At 37.8% G+C, this 25324-nt stretch overlaps 1 protein-coding gene and 1 pseudogene across 1 annotated transcript in view; one reads left to right on the top strand and one right to left on the bottom strand.

Annotated features, from left to right (window-relative positions):
* The window catches only part of TM9SF3 (transmembrane 9 superfamily member 3), a 71355-nt gene that overhangs the window by 29300 nt on the left and 16731 nt on the right, over positions 1–25324 (bottom strand). The window contains exons 3-8 of the mRNA XM_017879998.1: positions 20384–20506; positions 16204–16368; positions 13590–13666; positions 6805–6936; positions 5040–5206; positions 1740–1834 (exon numbers count right to left, since the gene is read on the bottom strand). Coding sequence (XP_017735487.1) covers positions 1740–1834; positions 5040–5206; positions 6805–6936; positions 13590–13666; positions 16204–16368; positions 20384–20506 — 759 coding nt within the window. The remainder of the gene's footprint in view (positions 1–1739; positions 1835–5039; positions 5207–6804; positions 6937–13589; positions 13667–16203; positions 16369–20383; positions 20507–25324) is intronic.
* LOC108534544 (nucleophosmin pseudogene) lies at positions 14113–14846 on the top strand (annotated as a pseudogene).

Below are 25324 nucleotides of genomic sequence, written 5' to 3' on the forward strand. Positions count from 1 at the left end.
AAAAAAAAAAAAAAAAAAAAAAAAGAGTTTTTGAGGCTTGATCAGACAAAATATCAGGACACTATCAGATCTCCTCAGGACACTACCAATCAGAACATAATCTTTAGATTATATTTTGTAAGACTTGATATTCCAAGACCTGAGCCTGAACTCTGTCAGCTTTCAAGAATAAGTGTAGTAAAGGAAAGTTGGGCTGGGTGTTCTTAACTTGCAATCAGACTAAAAACAAATTTATGTCCAACTTTAAATAAATTTCCTGTTTTAAATAAATCTGTTTCTGCTGTGGATACTATTTTGAGAGTCATAAACTAAACTTTTAGCCTAACTAGTTTCCAGGTCAAATTCAAAGTAAAAGTTGCCTCATGCGTCCTTATTTCCTTAGGATGTGGTCCTTTATGATAGGACTCATTTCTCATACCCACAAGTCGAATTTAGAGACTGAACGAACATCTACCTAAAATAGTCAGGAACCCATAATGATACTCCCTCAGTCAATCCAAATAATTATCTATACTGAAGGTACAGGTCACATTAAGGTACAGGTCACATTAAGTCAAGAAGATTAATAAAAAAGCAAGGGTAAACCAAGATATCCTGAGAGAATTTTAAATAATCCTACGCTCTGATTTCCTATAACCTATAAGTGTGCCCAGTCTACGAAAAGAAGGCAGGATCCCCTAATACTGACACCACTTAAGATGGGCTGTGCAAAAGGAAATATAATTTTAAGGTATTTCAACAACACTTCATTCATAAACTAAAATATGCAAATCTACCAATTTTTGTACTTTTCTGACCTCAGACTACTGCAGGGAATACAAGGGAATTTAAAGACCCCTGAATGCCACTGCAGAAAAAAACACCAAGGAGCAGTATCCTTGTACTATTGTGTTATTAGTTCCATCAATTTTAGGTAATAGTATTAAAGGAGCAATAGGATATTTAAGACAAAGTGCTCTTAGCAAGAGACTGTGACAAAGAATAGCAGAAATATTTGCAAAGGGTCCTTTGATAAACACTAACAGTCAACAGAAATACATAACTTTCCTTCCTATTCTCTTTCCATTGTCCAGAAACTTTACCCACAGGCCATTACACATGCCTTTATATTCATCTATAAAGCTTTTTTTCTGTGTAGATGCATCACATGGAGCACACCTAGAGCCAGGCACCTCAAAGCAAATAGTATCAATAACTTAAATGCACTCTCCTACATGTTCATCAGGGCAAATTACATGGTGCACAAAGGAGATTATCTACTAATTATTCATAATTTTAGGAAATAAAATGTGAGAATTCCACAAAAGCAAGATAGAACACACAATAGGTTTGGTAGAAATTATGTGAAATGAGATAACAAAGAATTTTACAACAGCTGTTCTGCCCATTTTAAATTCAAAAACCTCACAGTAGACCAGGCACTTTGGGAGGCCAAATCACTTGAGGTCAGGAGTTTCATAGCAGCCTGACTAACATGGTGAAATCTCGTCTCTACTGAAAATACAAAAATTAGCTGGGCATGGTGGCACACACCTGTAATTCCAAGCTACTCAGGAGGCTGAGGCATGAGAATCGCTTGAACCCAGGAGGTGGAGGTTGCGGTGAGCAGAGATTGCGCCACTGCACTCCAGCCTGGGAGATGGAGTGAGACTCTCTCAAAACAAACGAACCAACAAAATCTCATAGGAAAATATTAGCATCTATAATAAACAAAATGAAGTGAGAATTCCTAAGTTTACCTCCTTGTCTAGCATACAGACTTCCTCCAAAATAACCATTCACTGGAGACGTAGCAGCATAGACAAATATGGCTGTACTGAGCATTGATCCCCTCCTAAAAAGGCAAAAAAAAAAAGATAAATTAAAACTAACAATTTAAAGAAAACATCATACAGTCTATTATATTAACATTAGTTTAATTTCAAAGATAACTTTAACAGAAACACAAAAATATCACAACCTGGACTACAAATAAAACTCAAAAGATTCTCTATAGTGAATGAATTTGTAGTTAAAACTGCATTTACATGATACCTGGCTGATGCTAATTTTTTTAACCGCAGTTAAATGTTTTGATATATTCTAAGCAAGTATTTCACATTTATTTGGCAAAAATACTAGAAGCTGACACTAAAACTGTTCTGTGACCCTGTAAACCAATCCCATAATATGGAACAAGATGTTCATCTGTTAAGAAAAATGACTAGAATCATCTGTTTCATAACTTAATTCAACTGCTTATGATTCTTGCCTGCAAACAAATAAAATAGTAGTATCATCTATATTAAATACTAATATTTTAGATGGAATAACACTGAGACTTTCCCTGTTTCCCTCATACTGCTGAAAATGATTTTTAGGCCGGGCACAGTGGCTCACACCTGTAATCCCAGCACTTTGGAAGACCAAGGTGGGCAGATCACATGAGGTCAGGAGTTTGAAACCAGCCTGGCCAACATGGCAAAACCCCGCCTCAACTAAAAATACAAAAATTAGCCATGTGTGGTGGCAGGTGCCTGTAATTCCAACTACTCAAGAGGCTGAGGCAGGAGAACTGCTTGAACCTGGGAGGCAGAGGTGGCAGCAAGCCAAGAGCGCATCACTGCACTCCCTCCTGGATGACAGAGCAAGACTCCATCTCAAAAAAAAAAAAAAAGTAAAATTTAAAATTAAAATCAGACATACGATTTTAAAAGTCTATAGGTCTTTCACTTCTTTGTTCACAAATATTCTATGGGCATTCCCTCCCCTGTCCCTCAAATAAACCATTTTATCTACACTGAAAATCTGCTGAGGGAGGTAACTGTCCTCATTCATCTCTCCAAGATGGGACAAGGGGAACACCTGAAGAGGTGTTTAGCCTACACCTGCCACAGCCTTACCACTCTCCGCTGAAAAGTTTCAGAGTAGCTGCAGCAGCAGCAACACTAACAAGCTTACTCCTCACCTTCTCAAACTCTATGCCTTCTCAATATCACACTATAACAGGCACCCACATTGATACTGATCCTCTACCTTATACCCTCAAAATAGTTTTCCTCTGATTGCTATAGTGACCATAGAGGCAAAGTAATTTTTACGTTACATTATCTGCTCTTTATCCTTTAGAATCATTCCTATTCAAGTGATTTATTCCAATTCTGTGTGCAAATTTTTCATTTTCTCACCACTTTGTATTATTATTATCTCTATTTTCATTTCCGTAACATAGCAAATTAAGAAAAGAGTTCTGGAATAAGATTGCCTAGGTTCCAATCCCAGCTCACTAAAACTCTTTACTAATAAAGGGTGCTCATTGATCTCAGATTATTTCTCTGAGCTTTAGTTTCCTGGTCTGTAGAACAGAAATAGAATAGTTCCTTCACAGGGTTGACGTGAAGATTAAGGGATCAAATGTGCATGAAACACCTAAAGTGATACCTCAGTAAGTTGGCTGCTTTTATATAATAATCAATCCTTAATGCTTTAGTTCTTATATAAGTAATGAATTACATTCACTTCAAATAAACACAACACAGAACAACCACTTACAGTAATTATAGGCTAAAATAACAATGCATGACTTGCCTGCTAATATTATACATTAGTGAGTGGTTTCTTATTTATAAAAGTTGAAGGTCTCTAAGTAGAAGAGCTTCTGCATTAAAAAAAAAAATGAGTTGCCAAATTGTAACACTAACATTTTGAAAAGGAAGCGGCAAAAACTTGGATTCTAGAAGAGATTATCTTCTAGTGGCTCATAAGACTGTGACAGTACAGCCAGTGTCAATCCGATAGTGATTAACTTAATCCAGTGTTTAATGTAAAGTATAACTTCTTGGTAGATTTGAAATGTTTTCCTGTATTTAGGGTCCAGTTTATCTGAAACACATTATACCCGAAAATATGAACTACTCACCAGAACTCTGAAGTTTAGATTTGGGTTATTTTAAAGCTCATGTGGTAAATGAATTAAAAAGGTTATATTAAAGAAATACAACCAACACTAGAGAGAAATAGCTTTGTTGGTTAATACATATTCATTTCAGTTCAACAAGCATTGACTGAATACCTTCCACATGCAAAGCTCCTTAAGTAGGTACTGTGAGAATTCAAAGGTAAGTTATGACCTGATCTTTATTCTCAAGGAACTTACTATCTAGCAGAGGAAACAAATATTTAGCATACAGTTAAATATTTAATATGCAACTAAAGAGCCATTCTGTCAGCAAGGATTTATTGTTTGCCCACCAAATGCCAGGCATATAGAGGAAAGAATGCATTATGAACTAAAATAGAGGCATGAAATATAACTAGAAAAAAGTGTCATTCTGATTGAGGACTTCATGAGGCAGCACCTGAAATGCCTGAATTATAATCGCTACCACCCAGGCACCAGAATGTGTTTGCTTCATAGAGGTTGTGGCTTTGAGCACTGAATAGGGACCTGAGATCTTCTGTGAATGTATAACTTTTTCACATAATTCAAAGACCTAAAATTGAGAATTTCTTACAAATGGTTTTGTTTGCAAAGAAAGAATTACCAAAAATCGTGTCAAGATAGGATGCATATTGAACCAGGAGTTCTTTTCTAAAGAAGTCATCAATTATTTTCTAACCTTACGTGACTTTTAATCACTCTTTTACTATTATTTACAGTGCTTTCTTCTACTCTGATGTTTTCCAGTTCTCAAGGTAAATATGAAGTAACTTAGTAACTGAAATTCTTGTACTTCTGATGAAGCTCTAATTGGATCTTCAACTTTAAAAAAAATGCCTATTTACTTTGTCAAACAGCTATGAATTGAAAGTAACCTCTGTTTGTATCTTTAATGGAACATATAACCTTTATAACAAACCACAGTGTTCAGTAACGCTAGTTAAGTTTTGCCATGTAACACAAAAATACAGATTACTGTTCATTACTTGTCTGTCTGCATTTATCATAAATTTTAAGATAAAGGAAATAAGTAACGATTTAATTATGATTGACTTAAAAGATTCCAGTATTAAAACTATTTAAGAATAAAGACATAATAAAGTTAAGTGTAGGCACTTACTCAGTATATAAATCTTCTATCATTGCAACAATAATAACTATGAGAGACACAGCAAATATCTGACATCCAGAACCAATGAGAGAGGAAAATATCAGTGGGTGACTTGATGGTCTAAATACATCTCCATGCACCTGTTTCCATCCATATTCATCTCCTAGGTCTCTATCCTACATACAAATATATATAGAGAAAAGCAAATCATTCAGAATCAAACTAAAACATAGTAAATAGGTAAAAATTACAGTTGTTAAGTTTCCTCCCTCCAAATTTATAGCTACTTAAAGAAATTCAAAATATTGAGAAAATATATTCCAAACTTAAAATGATCACTGCCTTAATAACAATGTTAAAATGCTGAGGTTCAGGAAGCTGACTTCTGGTTGTGCTCAGAGAATCTCAAACAATGGAAAAAGAAAAGGTTTAGTAACAAAAAGAAATGGTCAAATTGGGAGAACAGTGCACTGACTCTCTTAATGTCACTTTCAGACACTATTCTTGCCATTCACCTCATAGCTGTACCTCATATACAATCAGGGGCTAGGTGGAGAGCGAAAGAGAAGAGTATCAAAACCAGTACTAGATGCCCTAAGAATGCAGAAATGTCCGTTAGCACCTAGAATCTAAGAAAACATATGGGGGAAATATCCGATATGAATATTTTTATTTAAGAGTCTATATAGCATTTTTTTAAAAGAATTCAATTTTTACTTTGCAACCTTAGTAAGCAAGTGCTCCTTTAAACAGTTTCTAACACAGCTTGCTTCTAAAACAATATTTACTAAGGAATAGCAGTCCCTCAAGGTAATCTGTTGTGGTGGGGAGAATCCTAATCAGATACAGTTAAGAGACACCAAATGCTTTATCAACCCTTTGATACTTCACAATATACCCTAGTATATTAAAATTTAAAATTTTAAACTATTTCCCAAGCCAGGCACAGTGGCTCACACCTATAATCCCAGCACTTTGGGAGGCCAACGCTGGAGGATTGCTTGAGGCCAGGAGCTCAGGACCAACCTGGGCAGCATAGTGAAATTATCTCTACAATAAATAAAAAAATAGCCAGGGGTGGGGGCTTGTTCCTGTAGTCCTAGCTACTCAGGAGGCTGAGGCGGCACGATCACTTGCGCTCTTGAGTTTGAAGTTACAGTGAGCTATGATCACACCACTACACTCCAGCCTGTCTCTTAAGACAAATTTCCTATTTAATGATACAGTTTACCTATATGGAATATCCATTAGCCAGCACTCCATATAACACACTTTTTGTTCTCTAACTTAGTGAAAGAACTTAGAAAACAAATCTTTCCTCTGAACCCACTAAACATAAATTAATCCTTCTACCCATTTCCTGAATTTTAAACAATATTTAACAGTATTAGAAAGTTACTAATACAGGTCTACATCCTCCTAGATGCAATTCTGAAATAAAAAGTTCTAAGAACTAACAGTTCGTTTCTTAGGTTTGATATACTCTTACTTGGTGGCAAAACTTGGCTTGAACTAACAAGAGGTTACACTATTTATTTATCCCACTTCGGGTGAATGTTCATATGTTTTGCTGAAAAAAATAATATTTGATTACAGGGCATGGTTACAGAGCACAATGGGCATTTCACATCTTTCTTAACTCTAAAAATCCTGAATTCTGGAAACTCATCTGGCCCCAAGACTTCCGATAAGAAATTATGACCTACCTTCCAACATTTAAAACTTAACACTCAGTTAAAATGTTTTTACAAATATAATGTGAATGTTTACTCACCATATCATCCATTTCTTCCTCTTTACTGTACCGAGCATAATCTTTTCTTAATGTTCTCATTAAAATCATTGAAACTAAGCCCACCAAGAAGATCACCATCATGAAGGAGTTGAAAATTGAAAACCAATGAATCTAAAATAACAGAAAATAAAATGTTACCAACCTGCAATATCAGCCCAAAATTCATAGGTTCCACAAGGACAACTGGATGTTAATGCAAAGAAAAAAAAAGTCTTTAATTAACTCTTTTAGACAAAAATCCAAATTTAAAACACTTTGAGGATGAGTATTCATTATGCCAAGAGGATTGGCTTTCTTTACAATAAGCTCCCGTATGTTGAAAACAAGCTACCATTTATATAAATTTTCAAAATCAAAGTTATTGTTAAAAAAAAAAGTACAATTGGCCAGATAGCCTATACTATTCAGCATTATATGGAAAAAACATGGGCTCTGGAGTCAAACATAGCCAATTTCTGGTTATGTGACTGCAGTTTTCTCATCTGGAAAATGGAGGAGATAATACTTATCTTGTCATTGCTTTGTGGGGTTTAATAATGTATATATAAAGCATGGCACCTTAGATGCTCAGTAAATGTTAGTTCCCTTCTCTCTAATTGAACAATCCGAAAACCTCCTTAAAATACTAAGACTAAACCATTATAGTTGGCTGCCATGGACTTAGGTCACCATCCTGAATGATTTGCTTCACTTGCTCCAGGTTAGTTCATCCTCACCCTATCACCATCATTATGCAGCCCTTTCCAAACCCATGTTACATAGAATATTGAGGCATCCTTTAGTTCCTCAATGTTCTTGAAGCACTTGGCTTTGATTTTATCCACACATTTGTTACAATATTACATCTAGATTCTGGTTCATAATCACAAGGTACTAGTCAAAATGTAGCACATCTGATTTGAACTAGGTCTGTGGCACTGCCCAGTTATTTCTTTATTTACATTTTAATTCCCAAAAGATCTTTAGGGATAGTGCCCAAATTTCTCTCCTCTCTTCAAGGCCCCAATACCATCCTTTCTCCTGCCTTCCCTTGAAGCTAATTCTGTCTTCTACTATCCATCATGACACAATCTTTCCACATCCACATTTTGAGGTGTTTTTTTCTCCTCTCATTTTGCATCCCAACCCCTCCACCTTTCACCAGCATCAGCAATCTCCAAATGTCCTTATCTACAATGATGTCTACTCCCTGGGGTTGTCATAAAGTTTAAACAACAAAAGTAAGCCTGGCACATCATAAACACTAAATAAAATCTAAAAGTTATTGTTATTGCTATTATTCTCTTCTGAAGGGTTTGCTTCATCTTTTGTCCCTCATTCTTTTCATCTTCTCACCTCCTGATCCTTTCAATGTCAATACTTTTCAAAGCAGACATGTTCCAGTTCTTCCCTCACTTCCTCCAAAACACAATACAATCTCACTTTTGTCCCACAAAATTTCTCTCAAAGGCCTGCAATGAACTTCTAAACAGATTCAGCGGCCAATTATCTGCCTCACTCTCCTTGATCTCTCTGCCACATCTGACCTTTCCTGACACTACAGCATCCTACTTCACTGACTGCCGCTTCCCCTCTTTCATCTTCCATGATGGCTCCTCCCATCCTTTGTGAACTTCTCCAAAAGCTCCAGTCTTAGTACTCTGCTGTGACTTCTTTAGGTTCTCGGAACTTTTAACCAGCATTCCAGTGATGATGATAACACCCTCTCCCCCACCTCCCATCCCGCCCCAAATCGCTAGTCTTCTTTCGCCCTCATGTTTCAGGTTTTTGCTAACTACAATAATTTCCACTTGAATGTCTTTCTGGAATTTCAGACTCAGACTGCCATAAAGTACACTCATAATCTTCCACCGCACATATAATACTTGTTTCTGATTCTCTAACTTCTGCTAATGGTACTAACATTTGGCTTTGAAATTTTACAATTATCTCTGGCTCTTCCTTCTCCTTAATTCTTCATAAGTATTATTAAGCATTTTTTTTTTCAAAATGACTTGTATCCATCCATTCTGCTTCATTCCCATGCTGTCACCTCATACCTTGATAGCACTAATGGCCTCCTAGTTGGCCTGTTTGTTGGTCTCTCCCCTTCCTATCTATCCTGTAAAAAGCTATCAAGGAAATCTTTCCAAAGCATGTTCATATATCACTCCACTATTATAAAACTTACAGTTGTATACCCTATTTCTCTTATATCAAATCTAAGCTATTTTCTCCAATATTCTATACTCCCTGTAATATGGCCATCTCACCTTATCTAGTCAACTTTTCTTTCCATTATATGCTATATTCCAATAAGGCTTATTCCTCTTCAAGAACCCACAAGCACAGTATACTCACTTTCACCTCCGCATTTTTCTCATAATTTCTTCTCAATGGAATCTATTTCTACTCCCCTTAGCAAATTCTACCCAGTCTTTATATTCCAACACAAGCACCTTCACCTCCATGAAACCTCTTATCTACATATTCCAGTTCTTCATAGATATCCTCCTGCTCTAAAATTCTATAGGTACATACATATGTATTGCTGTGTATGATTAGGATATATGTTAACTTGGACTAACGTGCTGAATATGTGCATGAAGCTGAAGGGCAGTCCTGGCTCTACTACCCACCCTGAGATTTCAGGGACGGGATAAACTCTAAGGCTCTTCTTGAATAACAGGAGACAGCCTCTTCAGAAGATTATTCCTTACTTCATTCAACAATTTATTTGAGTAATCTAGTGAAATTATAAAGGAATCAAGAAATGCATTGTTTTTTGAAATGTTTGCTCAAAAAAGATTATACAAATCTAGTTTATTGTAAAAGTATCATTTAAGGTTCATAAAAGCAGTCTATGATTTTCCAAAGATTTTATTTTGCTCCCACCCTGAGATGTTAACCCAGAAAAGCTCAAAAGGGAAAGAAAAATGACACATACCTTCTTTTAGTCAATTTATCAAATTTTTTAAGATAAAAGTTTTATATAATTACTAGTAACTATACTAATTAGACACACATTAAATGTTGAAATTTCTAACAAAAGCTCTGCTATTTTCTAATTTAAGATATATACTAATCTATTATAATGTAGTAATAACCTGAAATTTTATAACATTCCTTTATTCTAAAAATATGAGATGTTGTATAATTGTGAAATTATTATACCAGGGAAAATACTTCTTAAAAATAAAGAAACCTGATGTCACAAAGAGGTTTACTAACCCTACTAATTGCTGCCTGCCAGCACCCTCTAGTGTCACTAATCCTGAAGCTGCACCCTCAATCTGTCATAAATTTTAGAACACAACTGGAGATAAATAACTATACCAACAATACTACCTCTTACCTGCTATGTGCCAAACACTGAACTGGGTGCTTTATATCAACGTGAAATTCCCCAACAGCTCTGCAAGGTACTATAATCCTTGCTTCACTATTAAGGGAACAGAAGCTTAAGGACCGAATCATTTAACCAAGGTAATAGTATGCAGCAAAGCATCAGAGTTTGAATTCAGCTCTAATTCCTTTGCCTGTGCTGTTAGTCACCGTATTAGAAGCAATCCCTATACTTGTACAGTACATTATATCCTCTCCTTCTACTTAAGGAAAACGATGCAATATTTCTCTCCTTTTTCTCCTGCACTGCCAGTTTTGCAACCTCCACTGAACCCCATCAGCATATAAAGTTAATGTTTTCTTACATCTTAAAAAAAAAGAAAAGAAAATCTCCTAATTCCATTTTCTACACTGGCTACTGCACCATTTCTTTGCTCCCTTTAGCAGCCAAGCTCCTCACAAGTCCATACTTGCTGTGTCCAATTCCTCTCTTCCCATTCTCCCTTACAGAAGCTCTCTTCAGATTCTGAATGCCCCATCATTATACCAGAATTGTTGTCAAGTTCACCAATGACTCCAGGTTAATGCAACAGTCACTTTTCAGTGCTCATCTTACTTGACCCATCAGCAAAAACTCAGGACTCATCTCTTGATCCTCCATGATACACTTTCTTCTCTCGGCATTCAGAACACCATGCATTCTTTCTTTCCCCCCAAAGCCTTTAACTGAACTCCCCTGTTCTTCCTAAACTCTTAGTACTGTACCCAGGGCTTAGTCCTTGGTACTCTTCTCGCCCTACATTTCCCTTCCTTACCAATTATTACATTCAGTCTCATAGCTACAAATATGATCTATATGCCGATTACTGCAAAATTTGTGTCCCTAGCCCAGACCTCTCTCCTGAACTCCAGGACTGATATATCCAATTTGAAGGTCAATATTTCCATTTGGATATCGTACAGACACACCAAAACTAACATGTCCCAAACCATACCCTAACCTTCCCCTCTAAATCTCCTCCAAATACAGCCCCAGGGATGTCAGCTCCACTCAGACTAAAAACCCTAGAGTTTGTCTCAACTCTTCTTCACCTTCCTATCAATCAGGAAATGCCTCCGGCTTTAACTTCAAAATACACTCACTATCTAACATCTTTTCATCACCTACCCTGCTACCACCCTGATCTGAGTTACCTTACCTCTTACCTGGATTGCTGTAACAGCCTCTCCACTGTTCTCCCTTCTTCTACCCTTGACTTCCTGAACCCACATAATAATCTGATCCTTTTAAAACAAAAGTCAGATTTGTTGCCCCCCCTGCTGAAAACACTACAGTGCTCCCCTGCCCCCTTTGCATTCAAGAGTAAAATCCAAAGTCCTTAAAATGACCATGGATGATCTGGCTCCTGCTACCTCTCTGACTTCATCTTCTTGCAGGTCCTCAAACCACAATAAGCATATCCGCACTTTAATAGGCTTTTCAATGGTGTTGCCTCTGCCTGGAATACTCTTTCCCCTAAATACCCACATTTTTTATTTCCTTCAACTCCTTCAAGCTTTTGCTCAACAGTCCATTTCAGAGGCTTACCTTGACTACAGAATACAAAACTGTAACTTACCCGACCCCCGGTACTCTTGTTCTCCTGTCTACTTTTTCTTTTTTGACACACTTCTCTTTGAATACAGTGTGTTTTACTTATTCTATTTATTTCACATCTCCTCGACTAGAACATAAGTTCCTAGAGGGTATAGATCTTTGCCTTTATTTTCTAATGTATCCCTACTTACCTAAATATAGTGCTTGGCAGATAGCAGGTGCTCAATTAATATTTGTTGAAATAACAAATACAGTATACTGTTCTATAGTGAAAATACTAAAAGGCAGTCTTTCCCCTAAGTTGTCAATGCCCAGTGGGGCTAGAAACAAGGCAGACCTAAGAGTTCCAGTAGGGAGTGCCAGTTAAGAGCCTTCATATCCTCAAAAGTTATCTAAATCTTGAAATTATCTGCATCCATACCCTCAGGATTGCCTGAGTATTATATTTGAGGAGAACACATAGCAGGTGGAGTTGAGGTGGGGATTGAGGTAGGGGAGAAAATTTTAGCTCCAAGAGTAGTATGCTAAATCCTTCAGTAAAAACAGTCCAGGCAGGGCGCAGTGGCTCACGCCTGTCATCTCAGCACTTTGGGAGGCCAAGGCAGGTGGATCACTTGAGGTCAGGAGCTCAAGACCAGCCTGACCAACACGGCGAAACCCCATCTCTACTAAAAAAATACAAAAATTAGCCAGCCATGGTAGTGCGTGCCTGTAATCCCAGCTACTCGGGAGGCTGAGGCAGGAGAATCGCTTGAACCCAGGAGGCCGACGTTGCAGTGAGATGAGATCATGCCACTGCACTCCAACCCAGGGGACAGCAAGACTCTGTCTCAAAAAGACTAAATCCCAAATAGCTTAGTTGTTAAAATCTTTGAACTCTGAGAAAGATCAGAAATAGTGATAGGTTCCAGTAGAGTTTAAGAATGGAACCTAACTGTAATATGTAAATCTGAGACAACAAAAACTTATGGACCATCTCAAAAATAGGTGATTAATAAACTTTAAAATTCTAGTCCAAAAGATTAGATCAAAAGAAAGAAGCAGCAATTCAGGAAGAAAGTCAGAAGAACAGATATATCCTCTTATGCCTTGTCTTTTTATCTCCATCCTTGAGGAGGAAACTACCAAAACAAAGTGTGATTTTTGCTATAAAGAATCAAAACTACCTGTACAAAACCAACACTAATGTCACTGGCTTCATGAACTAAAATTCAGCGAGTATCTGTCAGTGGGGGCTGGGAGAAGTGGTGGCGGGGGGGGGCATTTCTTCCCATTCCTGATGTTTCTTTCTACATGGATGGATTTCCATAAGCAGAAATTCCTGATCTTAATCCACTCTCTCATTACCTCCTTCTGATGCGCACATTGTGTTCTTTCTCACACCGTAAGTTGTATAAGGGCAAGTGCCTATGTAGGGAAGCCTACAATATACTGAGTGTGTTAAGTCCAATTCTGAGTTTCAGTAGTAAGAAGCCCACTTGATCACAGATATAAGCCACATTCTCCACTATTCACCCTATTAGAAGTCCAATACGCTATCCATTCTGCAACGCAGTCACCTAATATTCACCTTATTAGTGATATTTTGGCTTCCCATATGTTATATTCTTCTCTGTATATCTTTTAATTGGTTTAAACCACAAGCACAAAGAAGGAAGTTTTTGATTGCTCCTCTAAAACTCCCTATCACCCTTATGATTTCAAGCTCATGCTTTAAATCACTATTACCTAAATCTTTTAATCCACCGTCCTCAACACAGTGCCCTGCAAATGACAGATGCTCAATGTCTGTTAAATGAATTGGTGCACATATTCAATGTCTTAAATTACACTATTTACCTACCCGATGTTGGAAAAAGGACGGATCAAGGTATTTGTCAAATCGATCTTCAAATTTTACATCTGACTTTTCCATTTTACCTGAAAAAAATTTTCATTTGAAAATAAAGGCCAGTGAACAAATTAATAATCTGATGACAAAACTCTGAGCAAAATACAGAACTATTTACACACACCTAGAATTAAAATTCACTAGAGAAATGGAGGAAAGTTACTTACAACATGAGAAATGGAAACAGTTATGATAAAACTAATCAACTTTTCTGTTTATTGACAAAACTTAACAACTTTCCTTAGAGGGGTCATTTCAGTTCTCAAGGACTGTTTATTTTCGTTGACTTACATATTATAACCTGATAAATGTGACATGAACTGAATTAGTATAAGCTCATATCACAAGTGTCTAAATCAATTAAAATAAGAATCTGTACATCTGCCTGGTGTGATTCTGTCCCGCGCAGCTGTTCTCTTGAGCAGAAATCATTTATCTCTGTATGCCTTCTCTCCCACCTGTGTGCTGCCACCCCATGGAAGATTCGATGGACACAGACATGTGTCCCTGAGGTCCCAAAACTATCTTTTCGGTTGTGAACTAAAGGCCAACAAAGATTATCACTTTAAGGTGGATAATGATGAAAATGAGCATCAATTATCTTTAAGAACAGTCAGTTTAGGGGCTGGTGCAAAGGATTGCACATTGTTGAAGCAGAGGCAATGAATTACAAAGGCAGTCCAATTAAAGTAACACTGGCGACTTTGAAAATGTCTGTACTGCCAACGGTTTCCCTTGGGAGCTTTGAAATCACACCACCAGTGCTCTTATGGTTGAAGTGTGGTTCAGGGCCAGTGTGTTATTAGTGGACAGCACTTAGTAGCTGTGGAGGAAGATGCAGAGTCAGAAGATGAAGAAGAGGAGGTGAAACTCTTAAGGATATCTGGAAAGCGATCTGTCCCTGGAGGTGGTAGCAAGGTTCTACAGAAAAAAGTAAAATTTGCTGCTGCTGATGATGATAATGATTTTGATGATGGGGAAACGGAAGAAAAAGAAATCTACACGAGACAATCCAGCCAAAAATGCACAAAAGTCAAATCAGAATGGAAAAGACTCAAAATCATCAACACCAAGATCAAAAGGACAAAATCCTTCAAAACAGGAAAAAAAAACTCCTAAAACACCAAAAGGACCTAGTTCTGTAGAAGACATTAAAGCAAAAACGCATGCAAGTATAGAAAAAGTGCATTGAACAGTCCTGGGCACTACTGGTAAATTAAGCCCAAAGATGGGGAGAAAGGAAAAGGAGAAACAAATATAGTCCATACTGAGTATCATCAACAATCCAGTCCAGAACGAAGTCTTCTATTTTAATCTCAATCCCCTTTTCTGATTTGCCATGGAATGCCATCTTCAGGCTGGAAACAATCTCACTCTTGGTTCCCTAAACACTTTCTTCTGACTGCTGTGATTCAGTGAACTTGCCCTTTGCTTTCAATTACTTGTGCCATTTTGCCTCACCCCTGACCAACGTTCTGGATCACCTTTGTTCTCCTTAGCTGCTCAATAAATATTTGAACGAATAATAAAAAAAAAGATTCTGTACATCTTTCTTTTTTTTTTTTTTTTTGAGACGGAGTCTCGCTCTGTCACCCAGGCTGGAGTGCAGTGGCCGGATCTCAGCTCACTGCAAGCTCCACCTCCCGGGTTCACGCCATTCTCCTGCCTCAGCCTCCAGGGTAGCTGGGACTACAGGCGCCGCCACCTTATCCGGCTAGTTTTTTGTATTTTTTAGTAGAGATGGGGTTTCACCGTGTTAGCCAGGATGGTCTCGATCTCCTGACCTCGTGATCCGCCCGCCTCGGCCTCCCAAAGTGCTGGGATTATAGGCTTGAGCCACCGCGCCGGGCGATTCTGTACATCTTTATTTTTAGACTGCATTACTTTAATTACAACTATAAAATTTCTTCATTAAGTTCAGTTATACAAGGATTATTTGCATCAGGTACATATGCACAAAGCTTGAAAAACTTTCAAAATTGACTACTAGCAATGGACTCATTCCAGTTACGAGGCAATCACTGGCAGAAAGTCTATCTACACTGAATTTCTCTCTCATTTCCACTATTTTTAAGCCTAAGAGAACAGAAATAGCCTGACAGTTGCTAAAAGGCTCTGACAAGCTCTCACTGTGCAGGAGTGTATTATTCCAACTGACAGAGCAAGCCATGATAAACTGTATCTATCCAGCAACTTTCAATACAGCATCACTTCTATATGCAACATTAAAAAGGAAAGGGAAACAACACGAAGTACTGCAATCTAAAAACATAACCATAAAAATACATGACTGGGTTAGTCTAATTACCCAGTTACAAAAGTAAACTTGGCTGTACCAAAAGGTTTAGGTCCTGCAAAGGCATAACTGGTATCTAATAATACAGACCTGAAGCAAATCCTCAATTTGCTTTTAGGAGGCTTACTTAGATACACTGAGAAAATATAGTTTTAATAATATTCTGTTGCATCCCATTTCAAGCTACATATTCATTTACTAAAGCTCAAAGCCACAAATTGTTGACATCAGGTCACAAACACTACTTCCTACATTAAACTATTTGAATACTTACTGAATATGACATCTGGATTTTAGTATTCGGAACCAGTTTCACCTTTCCTTCACTAGTTAGATTAACATCAACAATTCGATTTCCATTAAAACCGATTTCAAGTTTTTTGTAGGTCCAAAGATAGTAATCTTCTCCATTTTCATCAGCCTCACCAACAATACCTTAAAAAGAAAAAACACTTTATGCAAGGTAATACCACTTAATATTTAAAATATCCTAGAAGCTAAAGGCTCATTATGTTTGTTTTTTTTTCTTTCTTAATAAAAAAGCAATATTACCATTATTCTTCATGGTTAGAATAAGGCAAAAGTGCAAACTGGACTTGTACTCTTCATTAACTAGTTAGCAAACACACATCATGGTCATACTACAGTGAAAAAGTGATAAACAGCTCAGCATAACCAAACACTAATTTGATTCCCAAAGTTCATGCTTTGTCATTAGTATCATTTTCATTGTAACAATTATCACCTTATATATGTATACTACTGATAGGGTTTGGATCTGCATCCCCACTCAAATCTCATGCTGAAATGTAATCCCCAATGCTGGAGGTGGAGCCTGGTGGGAGGTGATTAAATCACAGGGGCATCTTCTCATGGTTTGACACCACCCCTACTTGGTGCTGTCATTGAGATAGTGAGTTCTCCTGGGATTTAATGTTTAAAAGCATGTGGCACCTCCGTCCTCTCTCCCTCCTACTCCTGGCCACTCTCGGCTTCCCCTTCACCTTCCGCCATGATTGTAAGTTTCCTGAGGTCTCCCCAGAAGCCGAGCAGATGCCGCTATGCTTCCATTATAGCCTGCAGAGCCTTGAGCCAATTAAACCTCTTTCCTTTTTAAATTACAAGTCTTAGGTACTTCTTTATAGTGGTGTTAGAATGGACTAATACAACTCCCTAACATCTCAAAATTTCAGGGAAGTGCTTACATCACCATCTGCCGAGGTTACCCAGCTACTAGTGGTCAAACCAAAATTAAAATCAAGGTTTCCAGATCCCTAGTCTAGTACTTTCTCTAATAACCTATGATCTACCCACTCCCAGTAAGATGTACACATGTATATATAGTAACAAAACTTAACATGTCTCCTTTTCATACCTCAACTACTGGATCTGTCCCTGGGAAATCAGCAAAATAAAAGGAACGCTGAAAATAAATGGCAATAAGGATGCAGTTTAAAATTATCACTTCAGGCCGGGCGCGGTGGCTCAAGCCTGTAATCCCAGCACTTTGGGAGGCCGAGACGGGCGGATCACGAGGTCAGGAGATCGAGACCATCCTGGCTAACATGGTGAAATCCCGTCTCTACTAAAAAAAATACAAAAAAAAACTAGCCGGGCGAGGTGCTGGGCGCCTGTAGTCCCAGCTACTCGGGAGGCTGAGGCAGGAGAATGGCGTAAACCCGGGAGGCGGAGCTTGCAGTGAGCTGAGATCCGGCCACTGCACTCCAGCCCGGGCGACAGAGCGAGACTCTGTCTCAAAAAAATAAAAATAAAATAAAAAAATAAAAAAAATTTAAAAAAATAAAATTATCACTTCAATCATAATTTGGGATATTGGAAAAAAAAGATCCACAATGTTAGGGAAATATCATAGGTGGTAGCTGCGGATACATCTCTCATGCCCTCAGACTGCCAGTTATTTGTCCAATGTTCCCCACCCAAGCCTAAACAGTTCCCAATAGCTTTATGCTCTATAAGTTACTCCTTAGGGCCTTCCCCCTATGCTTTAGTAAGTATTAAGGAAAAATATAATCATTTCTTATAATATACTATTTATTAACCAAAGTGATTCTAACTGGTACAAATTCAAGAAGTATAGTTTTGTTTTGCTTGGGACTGTAGGGGGATAATGAAATCCTTCTTTTACCTTTATTTTTTATTGAAACAAGGTCTCACTCTGTCACCCAGGCTGGAGTGTAGTGACACAATCATACCTCACCGCAGTCTCAAACTCCTGGGCTCAAACAATCCTCCCACCTCAGCCTCCAGAGTAGTTAGGACTATAGGCAAGTGCCACCACGCCTGGGTAAATGTTTCATTTTTTGCAGAGACAAATCTCGTTATGCTGCCCAGGCTGGTCTTAAAACTCCTGGCCTTGGCTTCTCAAAGTGCTAGTATTACACACATGAGCCAACACACCCAGCATGAAATCCTTCTAATAATTAATTATTATTTATTTATTTATTTATTTATTTTTTTGAGACAGAGTATCACTCTGTTGCCCATGCTAGATAGAATGCAAGGGTGCAATCTTGGCTCACTGCAACCTCCACCCGCTGGGTTCAAGCAATTCTTGTGCCTTGGCCTCCCAAGTAGCTGGGACTATCGGTGTGCACCACCATACACAGCTAAATTTTTTGTATTTTTAGTAGAGACAGGGTTTCGACAGGCTGGCCATGGTGGTCTCGAACTCCTGGCCCCAAGTGATCCACCTGCCTTGACCTCCCAAAGTGCTGGGATTATAGGCATGAGCCACTGCGCCCAGACAACAATGAATTTCATAAAGGTTTATTTACCTATCTACTCTGAAAACCAGACTTTGGGGGTAAAGACATAATTATATCAAGTAAGAAGCTACTCTCTAAGAAGCTTTTAAAAGACTCTGAAACCTTTACTCCATGAAAAGTCAGATACAAAGTTTTTTGTTTTTTTTTTTTTCTGACAAGAATTCCCCATGGTTCAGACATTCAAGGACATCCAAAAGTATTTCCCCAAACAGGGAATATTCTAAAATCCCAGGGCTATAATAAATTTAACACAGGAAAGCAGTTGCCACTGTTGCTAACAAGCCCCACAGCTATGACTGAAAAAATCTAAAGCATGATGGCTTATGCTTATAACCCCAGAACTTTAGGAGGCTGAGGCAAGAGGATTGCTTGAAGCCAGAAGTTCGAGATTAGTTTAGGTAATAAAGCAAGACACCTTGTCTCTACAAACACACACACACACACACACACACACACACACACACACACACACACAGAGCCAGGTGTGGTGGTGTGCACTTGTAGTCCCAGCTGCTCAGGAGACCAAGGGACAAGGATCACTTAAGCCCAAGAGTTCAAGGCTACAATAAGCTATGATGGCATCACTGCACAAACCTGTAAACAAGGGAAAACAACAGAGAAGAAACCTGTTCTCTCAAAAATGAAGGAAGCCCAAATCAATGGGATTCCCTGAACTATAGGCTCAGAAAAATCTAGTGAATATTCAGAACATATTCCTATCACTGTCAGAGCTGATCAGAGAAATAGTCTGTGTTACCATAATAGTAACTGCAGTCATTTACATGAAATGCTTACTAAATATACGTAATTAACATGCAACACAGTAATGATGATGCATATAATTATCTCTTGATATTAACTGTCTTATAAATTTCATCTTAGTGTGATATTAAACTCTGATCTGGTATGTTCAGAATCTGAGAGTTTACTGCTCATGACAACAGTAATCTGCTAACCATTTTAAGAATCTTAAACATTCATTATACATAACAGCAGATTTCCAGAGACAAAAGAAAGAAACAATTAGACAAAGATGTGATCAAACATACTGGCCATGACAGTGGGCTGTACTTTGCATTACAAATAATTTAATCAAGTCCAACATAAATGATTTTGGATTATTCATAAATTGGCATTAACTATGCCATAGCTCTTCTCTACTAATATGGATAAACAAGAGCAAAACATAAACATTTTTTAAATTGAAGAGTTATGGCAAATAACACAGGAACTAGCAAAATAAGCCATTCAAGAAGCTATCATAACAAGAAAACATACTACCACAGTACCAACATGAGAAAAAGACAGAATGAAACTTCAAAATCCTATTAGTCCCTTTAATTGTATTTAAAAAAACAAATTAAAATAAGATATGAAAAAAATGGAAGCAGAACTTTTTAGATTGTTCTAAGCACTTTTTCATTCTTGAATCTGACATGTTATACTATATAAAAGTTACATTTTAGGCAAGTTTCATGTAAGGCATGGCAATGTCAAAAATTCTTCAACAGGTGACCATAAAACTGGTATTAAAATCATTCTGTAAAAAACAGTGAAAACACATTTACATCATGATCCAGTATACAATCACCTTAACAGAGTCTTTACATAAATTGTGATTATGCAAATTTTCCCAAATCTTAAATACAACATACAATACTTACCCCATATTGGTAAATCATCTATGTACATCTGGTACCAGTAGTGATTTTTTATGGCATATACAAATGCATCTCTCTTTTCTTTATCTAAATCAATTTCACAGTAAGTGGCTGGCATCACATCATCTGCATAAAATAAAAATTGCAAATTAGCCCCACTAGTTTGCAAAATAGATACATTAAAAAAAAAAAGAAAAAAGCCAACATTTTCTAAAGTTAAAACTTCTATTCACAATAGGTGATATCTGAGTGACAAATATGTGGGGTTCAGTGCACTATTCCTCCCTTTTTTTGTGTATCTTTACGACTTTTATAATGAAAAAATTTCAATCATCTTTATTTTCAAACATTACCTTACTAAGTGAAGAAATCACCCCTTTATATAAAGAAAATTATATAAGAAAATGTATAAAGTAACTTTAAAATAAATTGATTTTAAAACAAAAAAGCTTAAACACATAACAAAGTTTGTATTTAATATATACAAAAGCTCAAGAATATGATCATAAACAGAGATAACCATTTCTAGCTATAAGATCTCTCTGAGATAAACATTGATTTTAACATTCTTGGAAAGACAAGTTACTAGAAGCCACAGATTCTACAAAAACACCCAGTGACTACTTATAAGTAGGAAGATTAAAAAGCAACCTCTATTCAGCAAGCATCACTGTTTATAAATTGCCTTAAAGTCCCCTAAAGATGAGTCATTTTCCACCGTTGACTGCTTTCAAAAATACTACTACTATAATTCTATTCAGATGGTTTCTAACTTAGTAAATTTAGTATTTCAAAAATGTACCTATGTTTCTAATAAAACAAAAGAAAATCCAAAAAACCTACAAATACTCAACATGTCAATCAAAAGAAGTTGTTTTGGTATATTAAGCAATCAGAAAGAAAATTAAGAAATCATTCTGAACAAGAACAAAAAAGAAAGCACAAGTTTGTTTTTAAGTTCTATACTATATTTGTACTATAATATTGGTTATTTGAAATACACAATGCAATTTCTCTAAAGAAACATTATTAAACTTTTTGTTGATCAAAAGTTCTTAAACATAAATTGTAGCTACATCATTTAGTGGCTCAAAGAAATAGCAACTTAATTTATAACTCAAGATACTCAGCAATATATCTCCCCAACCCTTAACAGAGATAATAGCATCCCACATTATAGACCAACCTAGAGTGGGTACCCCAAAACTACAACACCAAAGATGGCAGTAAACACTGAAGTCCCATGGAAGAATGTCAGAGAAATGGCATCCTCAAAGTATGGGAAGAAAACTAATTTGTCTCCAACAACGACTCCCATATAGATTTTCTTTCTGCCCAAGCCCTCCTAGGCAGCAAGGAATTTAGGATTTTCATGATGGCAAAAAAATAAAAAACCCTGAGGCTAAGCAATGAAGCAACAGAGGGTTAAAAAAATGAGATTGCTTCAAAGGGTTGCTATAGCAGGAACTAGAAAAACTGGCAGCAAGAGGTCCCCAAATGGGATATCCATGGAGTGTGATAATGAACAAAAGGCAGCAGGCAACTGCAGCTACAGAAGGGATATTCAGAACCAAAGGAAGGTCCAGGCTTAAGGGACAACAAATGGCCACAGTGGCAGTAGGGGACCTCACAGCTACCTCTGCAAAGCCATTGAATTTCTTGCCGTTAGAAACAAACATTAATTAATAATGGTCATTAACAATGTGGTAGATTTAAGTAGGAAGCTCTGAAATATATACAGTATGGCATTTATCTGTATAAAGCTTTTTTTTTTTTTGAGATGGAGTTTCGCTCTTGTTGCCCAGGCTGGAGTGCAATAGCGTGATCTCGGCTCACTGCAACTTCCACCTCCCAGGTTCAAGTGATTCTCCCGCCTCAGCCTCCCGAATAGCTGGGATTACAGGCACATGCCACCAGGACCGGCTAATTTTTTGTATTTTTAGTAGAAACGGGATTTCACCATGTTAGTAGGTTGGTCTTGAACTCCTAACCTTAGGTGATCCGCCCGCCTCAGTCTCCCAAAGTGCTGGGATTACAGGCATGAGCCATCGCGCCTGGCCTATCTGTATAAAGCTTTTAAAAGATTCCTCAGAGTCTGAACTTTACTCCAACTCTTTTGTTTCCCAACTGATATATCTGCCTCTATGCTCAAGCCAAACTCAATTCCCACATACCTTGTGCTCTCTCTTGGCCTCTGAACTTTTCTGCTCATGCTGTTAACTCTACCTAAAATGTCCAGTCCAAAATCCTCCCCATCCCCCAACCCTTTCCTCCACAAAGGAGTCCGATTCCCCACTCCCCATACTTCTCATACCCACTCCCATACCTCCCTTATGGTATGTAGGCCTGTACCATTTTCTACCTCATACCAGTATCTTGCTCCTCAAAAACACCATTAGGTCTTGAGTGCTTTGTCCATAACTGATTATATCCTTTTTATCTCCAGCCACGCCTGCTTCAGTACCCTGCACAGACTAGGCACTAAACAAATAAACCAAAAATTTTAAGAGCATAATTTTCCATTTATTTGGCAAAGGAAATCACTAGGTATATTAGGGTATGTACCTATACATGCATCTGTGTATGAATAGTGTGTATGTTTGTACAGAAAGCAAGGTTAGGTAGATTCTGGACACTACGCACCAATAATCTACCATCAATTACCAATAAAACTCCACGCTAATAATTGAACAGGCAGTGAAAGCACTGAGAAAAGAAAGTGGTAATTATTCATGAGTTCTCTAAGAACATAGTATGCCATACTTGGTTTACTTTCTCTTTTGATAATATTACATTTGGAAAATGAGAAACAGTCTACCTCTAATTCAGCAGCACTTGGCAAAGACTCTCATCAAAGAAATCAATATAAAAATTTATAGAGGCCGGGCGTGGTGGCTCACGCCTGTAATCCCAGCACTTTGGGAGGCCGAGGCAGGTGGATCAGGAGGTCAGGAGATCGAGACCATCCTGGCTAACACAGTGAAACCCCATCTCTACTGAAAAAAAATACAAAAAATTAGCTGGGCGTGGTGGCGGGCGCCTGTAGTCCCAGCTACTCAGGAGGCTGAGGCAGGAGAATGGCGTGAACCCAGGAGGTGGAGCTTGTAGTGAGCCGAGATCACGCCATTGCACTCCAGCCTGGGCAAGACAGCCAGACTCCATCTCAAAAAAAAACAAAAACAACAACAACAAAAATTTTATAGAGAAATAGGCAGAAAGGTGGGGTTTATTCTGAGTTCTAGTATCCAGTAGCTATGTGAATAAAAAGCAAGTTACTTAACTTCCATGAACCTCTCAGTTCCCTTAACAGAGATAGCATCTATGCTATCTCCTTCCCAGAGTTAAGAATTAAAAGCATCAGGCCACGCGCAGTGGCTCACACCTGGAATCTCAGCACTTTGGGAGGCCCAAGGCAGACTGATCCCTTGAGCCCAGGAATTCGAGACCAGCCTGAGCAACATGACAAAACCTCATCTTTACAAAAACCAGAAAAATTAGCCAGGCATGGTAGTATGTACCTATAGTTCCAGTTACTCAGGAGGCTGAGCCCAGGGAGGTTGCGGCTGCAGTAAGCTGTGATGGGACCACTGCACTCCAACCTGGGCAACAGGGAGACCCTGTCTCCAAAAAAAGACAAAAAGGATTGAAAGTGCCAATATATTCACAGAAAGTGTTCTTAAGTTTCCTTGGGCCTCACACCCCTTTGAGAATCCAATGAAAGTGATCTCTCCCTTGCCCACCCCCTGAAAATGCACATTCACACAAAATTAAGGTAGAATTTCAGAGGGCCTGAAGACCCCAGAAGCCAGAGCTCTTGGTTGAACTATGCATATCCAGAGCCTACCATAGTGCTGGAATGCAGTAAGATACTCAAGAATTGCTGAATGAACTAGAGGAAAACAAGAACTGGAAAAACTGATATATTCACAGTTAATTAAATAACTATATAAAGAGTATTGATTAAATGACCACCCTGACTAGCAGTATAAACACTGTAATTTTTTCTAAATGACAATTTCGCAACCTGTATCAAAAACTGCCTTAAATATGTTTATACACATTGATTCAGTAATTCTACTTCTAAGAATTCATCCTAATAACAGATTCAGAGATGTACTGAAATACGTGCAACAGCAGAGAAAGGAAACCAAAGAAGGATGGAAGGAAGGATCAAAATATCATACAACTAGAAAATGGGAGAAAAGGTTGGGCATGGTGGCTCACACCTGTAATACCAGCACTTTGGGAGGCTGAGGCAGGCAGATCACGAGGTCAGGAGATCGAGACCATCCTGGCCAACATGGTGAAACCCCGTCTCTATTAAAAACACAAAAATTAGCTGGGCGTGGTGGCGCAGGCCTGTAATCCCAGCTACTCGGGAGGCTGAGGCAGGAGAACTGCTTGAACCAGGGAGTCAGAGGTTGCAGTGAGCCAAGATCGCACCACTGCACTGCACTCCAGCCTTGTGACAGAGCGAGACTCTCAAAAACGAAAGAAAGAAAGAAAGAAAATGGGGGGGAAAAATCACAGTATCTAAATTACACAACACTATGTAGCCATATTTTTTTAAAGAGTAATTAACAATATGGGGACAAGCTCATAAAATGTCAAGAGAACAAAAGCAGAACAAAAACTACATATCACTTACTAAATGAGTTAGAATGTGCTTAAAACAGTGTCTGGCACATAATAAGCACTATATAAGGATTTGTTAAATAAACTTTAAAAAAGTTATACATATAATGAACTCAACTTTTAGATATTTAAAACAATGTGGATAAACAGAAACACAGAAGGACTGACGAAAATACAACAAAATGTTAATGGTAATTATAGCCAGTTTATGTTTTCCTGTAGTTACTAAATTGTGTATTTGAACTTGTATCACTGTTAAAACCAGAAAAATATATATGCATATACATTCCTTTAAAAAACAAAAAACAG

The sequence above is a fragment of the Rhinopithecus bieti genome, unplaced genomic scaffold (genome assembly GCF_001698545.2).
Source record: "Rhinopithecus bieti isolate Rb0 unplaced genomic scaffold, ASM169854v2 scaffold_425, whole genome shotgun sequence".
NCBI classification, from domain to species: domain Eukaryota; kingdom Metazoa; phylum Chordata; class Mammalia; order Primates; family Cercopithecidae; genus Rhinopithecus; species Rhinopithecus bieti.